The 5,322-nt window shown below is 40.2% G+C and overlaps 2 protein-coding genes across 2 annotated transcripts in view; both read left to right on the top strand.

Annotated features, from left to right (window-relative positions):
* The window catches only part of LOC135211773 (BLOC-1-related complex subunit 8-like), a 91,660-nt gene that overhangs the window by 70,582 nt on the left and 15,756 nt on the right, over positions 1 to 5,322 (top strand). The window lies entirely within an intron of this gene.
* Positions 501 to 5,322, top strand: part of LOC135211872 (putative ammonium transporter 1) — an 82,339-nt gene continuing 77,517 nt past the window's right edge. Inside the window, exons 1-3 of the mRNA XM_064245093.1 lie at positions 501 to 1,143; positions 3,013 to 3,102; positions 3,300 to 3,527. Of these exons, the coding sequence (XP_064101163.1) occupies positions 1,008 to 1,143; positions 3,013 to 3,102; positions 3,300 to 3,527 (454 nt within the window). The 5' untranslated portion in view covers positions 501 to 1,007. The remainder of the gene's footprint in view (positions 1,144 to 3,012; positions 3,103 to 3,299; positions 3,528 to 5,322) is intronic.

The raw sequence follows: 5,322 nt of genomic DNA, 5'->3' as shown, positions 1-5,322 counted from the left end.
CAGTGCCTGGATTCGTCCTGTTCTTCAGTCTCTCCACTGTTATCTTAGACCCACAAAAAAAGTTTTAAAGACTATGATATTGCTAAGACTTTCTCCTCTCAAATTGCTCAAGTCTGCCTCTCTCCTATCACCTACATTCAACAACTCTTCTAGACTTTAGACACCTCGACACTTGCATCTTTTATTTTCATATCCATTCGCTGATTAACTTATGTCTCGGTATTAACTTGTATTTCTCTCATTGTCCCCTTATTTCCTTTATCTTTATTCTTTTTCTCCCTCTTTTTCCTTCTTGGCTGCTTTGTTCATAATCCTTCGCACCTTTTCTTTAACCTTTACTTATTTTCCATGCATATTTTTCATATATGTACGTAATTCCCATTTACTACACTCACCTATCTTAATCATTTTCATAGCCACCTTGAAGCCCTTTCTCTCTATCATAAAATTCCTTGTAAACTTTTGCTTTAATCAGATAATGATCAAACATATCTCCAGCCGCTATCTAGTACCATGTTCATTCATAAGTATCTATTCGTTTGCATTGTTACTTTCAGCCAAATAACTTACCTTTATGTTCATTACCAGATGGTTGGATATCACTCAATACAATACCTTTAAGTGAAAACGTCATATGGACCTCGATCTCCTTGATGGGAGTTGGGGGGCGGGGGATGTAAACAAGGGAGGACGAGTAGTAGTAATTTTCGTTTGGGGGGGAGGTATAGGACTACTCACCCAAACTGCCTCGCTAGTCATGGCGTTGCGGGCTCGGTGCAAGCAAGTTCTGGAACTGTATCTTACAGCTTGTTGGTCCACCCTAGTTCCTCCCACAGTTTATGTATACATTGCAAACTAAATTACTTTTCATTGTGTGTTTACAAACGCCTTCGGTGAGGAAAAAACAGTAAACTAAACCCGCAAGTTGCTTGCTTGCAATACGACCTCGTAAGGCATGCAACAAGGACTGCTTCAGTGCAAGGAAGCCTCAGAAAATTCTTTCAGTCATGTCTCTGATAGAGGGCCCTCACAAGAGGGTTAACATGGCAAAGGAGCTCTCCGAAGTCCTGACGAAGAAGACTGATGTACTGGAAGCCAATCTGGATAACTTGTTCCTCATAATGGCTGGTCTATTCGTGTTCTGTGAGTCAACCAAATCTAGTGTTTTTTGTCGGCTTTTGTTTCAGAAACTGCAGACTGACAAATGCGTGATACTACAGTACCTTTAAAAAAGCATGTTTTAGCTCCGTGATCAACATAGAATAATTATAAATCCTCGCATGTTGATGCCATTTTGTTTAGCATGTCTTGGTTTAGCTATACCGTCCGCCATGTTCGAGCTTATAAATATGTACATCGTCTTTCAGTGTTCACGCATGATCTGTCATATGAGCTTGTCAAAGTCTCAAGGTTACTGGGAAGACGTTGTACCTATAAATTATCTTCCAAAATCACAGCTTCGGGCCATACAATTATCATCACTCAAGATGGCGCTGTGAAATCGCAGTGTCCAAGTTCGAGTAACTTCACATCTCCGCCATTTTGACATTAGCCTAAGTCTAAAGCCGAATATTCCAATATCAGGATGGAAATCTTTCGGGAATGGGGTATTATGTGATACCAACATCTTCAAGCAAAGACTTTTGCCCATATTCTGATAAAATCTTGATGCATTGTGTCACGAACCATGAATCTTTTTCACGTTTAACGGAAAAATCTTCACCTTTTTATTATTATTTCTCTCATGTTCCAATGATCATTTGGTTTAAAAAATATTCGTAATTATAAATCAGTAGAATATATCTAATTGATAAGCTATTATAATAAAAAAAAAACACATAATGTTATTAAAGTGGTCTCTAGTTTGTGCTACCATCTGTCGCCCTTTCCAGAAGTTATAAAATCCCACGGTTCGAGAGGAACTTTTTCTTTGGCCAAATTTGGCCCGGGGCTCCATCCCTCACCCACCCATAGGTCACGTTAATAAGGGGTAATGCCCCAACGTTAGTTTAGGTCACTTAAGACCATGGGTTAGGTTAAAGAAGTTGACATTAGCGGTTGACTATTCGTCATGCTGGAAATGTTTCATAGATGACAGCACAGTAGCTTAGCAAGAGACTAGTACTGCATTTTACGTAAACCAAGGTCCATTTACATCAACTTTGATGTAAACAAATGCCAGTTATAATAATCGGTAACTTCTAATCCGAATGAACGTCATAGTAAATGAAATAATATAGAAATAATATAAATAACTGCGCTCGATGTGCTGTTTGGCGTACCATAACTGATCGTGCTACCTATTTCCCCAAAGATCTGCTAAAATCACTTTGCTAAACATAAAATGATACAATTCGCTGAATGCAAACCTGTTTAAACCCGATACAAACGATGAAGTAGTCTGGTTGTGACTTTTATACTATACAATAATATACACGTGCTCGTATGAACCACACCGCTTGGGTGAGTTAGTCACATACCGTATCCTTGCGCCATGCATAATTGACCATGTGCTAAAGGCATCTATAAAGATTCTGTTTTCACAAAATGAAAGATGAGGATTTTTATTATTCTTCATTACGGGTTATGACGCACTTCCAGTCGAAGGTGGGGGGGGGGGGTGGTCGGGTACGCGCCTGAATTTTCCTAGAAAAAGCGTAAAAACATTCCTGTTCAAGGTTCAAAGAGTTCAGTCGATTCTGAGACGTAGCCAGGCAGATGATTCAGGTGGAAGGATAGTTTGTTAAAAGTAAATATTGTTGCATTTATTTACATTAATGTGCGCATAATAGAGATACTATGACATTCCTTCATGTTTTTAATTTATATTCTCTACTTTTTTGCATCTACAGGACTTCTAGTAAGTGTTCACCTAACTCTAGTACTATACTTATAGACCTATGTTTAGGCGCATGTGCAGCAAGATTTCTCTGTCTTTAACAATCTCTCATTATTCTGGGCATTTATAAGACTTGTATACTTACTGAAACTTCACTACAACATCTTTTCCAGTTATGCAATGCGGATTTGCCTTCCTGGAAGCCGGTTCTGTGAGATCCAGGAACACCACAAACATTCTGATGAAGAATATGCTGGACGTTTGTGAGTAGAAGATAGGTGCCTTTGCTCTTCTCTTGCCAGATAAGTAAAGGGGATTTCATTTTGGGTCTGTAGTTATTAATTTTGGGGGAATTGTGACCTTATAACAGATTGATGCTTGGATTTAATGATCTGATGATATTTATCAGTTTTCTTCTTCTTTTTCTTCTTCTTCTTTTTGTGTGTGGCGGTGGAGACAGTCATAAGCGGCGTCGTGTACTGGCTCGTGGGCTACGCCTTGGCATTCGGCGAGGGTAATGGCTTCTGCGGCGTGGAATTCTGGGCAATGGTGGGCGTGACCGACGAAAAATTGGCGTTTTGGTTTTTCCAGTTTGTGTTCGCTGCTACGGCCGCTACGATCGTGTCTGGGTCCATGGCTGAGAGGTGCGCTTTCGGTGCTTATTTTGTCTACTCCACAGCAATCACAGGCAAGTTTGAGTTCTCTTTGGTGCTTGTTCCATATGAATAGGGTTCATCTTCAGAGTTGTAACAATAATAATGATATTATATATATATATATATATATATATATTATATATATATATATATATATATATAAATTTTTTTTTTTTTTTTTTTTTTTTTTTTTTTTTTTTGCCTATCACAGTCCTCCAATCGACTGGGGTGGGTGGTATTTATAGTGTGGGGTTCCGGGTTGCATCCTGGCCTCCTTAGGAGTCCATCACTTTTCTTACTATGTGCGCCGTTTCTAGGATCACACTCTTCTGCATGAGTCCTGGAGCTACTTCAGCCTCTAGTTTTTCTAGATTCCTTTTCAGGGATCTTGGGATCGTGCCTAGTGCTCCTATGATTATGGGTACGATTTCCACTGGCATATCCCATATCCTTCTTAATTCTATTTCAGATCTTGATACTTATCCATTTTTCCCCCTTTTTTCCCTCTTTCTCCTCAAACTCTGGTGTCCCATGGTTATTGCGACATCAATGAGTGATACTTTCTTCTTGACTTTGTCAATCAACGTCACGTCTGGTCTATTTGCACGTATCCGTTCTGATACCATAGTCCCATAGGATCTTTGCCTGATCGTTTTCTATCCCTCCCTCAGGTTGGTGCTCGTACCACTTATTATTGCAAGGTAGCTGATGTTTCTTGCACAGGCTCCAGTGGAGGGCTTTTGCCACTGAATCATGCCTCTTTTTGTACTGGTTCTGTGCAAGTGCCGGGCATTCGCTTGCTATGTCATTTTTCGTATTGCACTTCCTACATATGGGAGAGATGTTATTTCACCGTCTATCGTTCTTTGAACATATCTGGTTCTTAGGGCCTGATCTTGTGCGCTGTTATCATTCCTTCAGTTTCCTTCTTTAGCTCTCCCCTCCTGTAGCCATTGCCATGTGTCATCGCTGGCTAGTTCTTTAGTCTGTCTCATGTATTGTACGTGCATTGGCTTGTTGTACCAGTTCTCTGTTCTGTCTGTCATTCTCCTGTCTCTGTATATTTCTGGGTCTTCGTCTACTTTTTATTAGTCCTTCTTCCCATGCACTCTTTAGCCACTCGTCTTCACTGGGTTTCAGATATTGTCCCAGTGCTCTGTTCTCGATGTTGACGCAGTCCTCTATACTAGTAGTCTCTCCCTTCTTCCTTTCGTGTTATGTATAGTCTGTCCAATTTGCTCTGGGTGTAGTGCTTTGTGTATTGTCATATGTTTCCGGTTTTCTGATCTATGCTGCGGAGTTAATACCTTCGTCCATTCCACTATTCCTGCGCTGATCTGATTACTGGCACTGCCCATGTGTTATGGCTTTTATCATATTTCCGGCATTGAGTTTTTGACTTGAGTATCACCTTGAGTCTCTGCAATATTATTTCCTGATCGTGTCCTCATCTTCTTGGTGGTAATTTTATCCCCTCCTTCCATTATTCCCAGGTATTTGTATCCAGTGTCTCATCTATGTGTTTGATGTTGCTCCCATCTGGTAGCTTTATCCCTTCAGTTCTCGTTACTTTTGTTTGCCTTTTTGTATGTTGACTAAGGTGCAGTTTTTCTATTCCAAACTCCATCCTGATGTTCCCCAGATACAATCCTTACAGTCTGGATTAGGGTATCTATTTCCTTGATGCTCTTACCATACAGCTTGATGTAAAGTCCATGACATCAGGATGGTTGATTCTGTTGCCTCTTTTCTTGAGTTGGTACCCGGCATCCATCCTCTGTAGTACTTTTGTCATGGGAATCATGGCTACTACGAAGAGTAGTGGGG

The sequence above is a fragment of the Macrobrachium nipponense genome, chromosome 40 (assembly GCF_015104395.2).
Source record: "Macrobrachium nipponense isolate FS-2020 chromosome 40, ASM1510439v2, whole genome shotgun sequence".
Taxonomy (NCBI): domain Eukaryota; kingdom Metazoa; phylum Arthropoda; class Malacostraca; order Decapoda; family Palaemonidae; genus Macrobrachium; species Macrobrachium nipponense.
The sequence above is the reverse complement of the archived record's forward strand: the minus strand, read 5'-3'. Positions and strand labels throughout refer to the sequence as shown.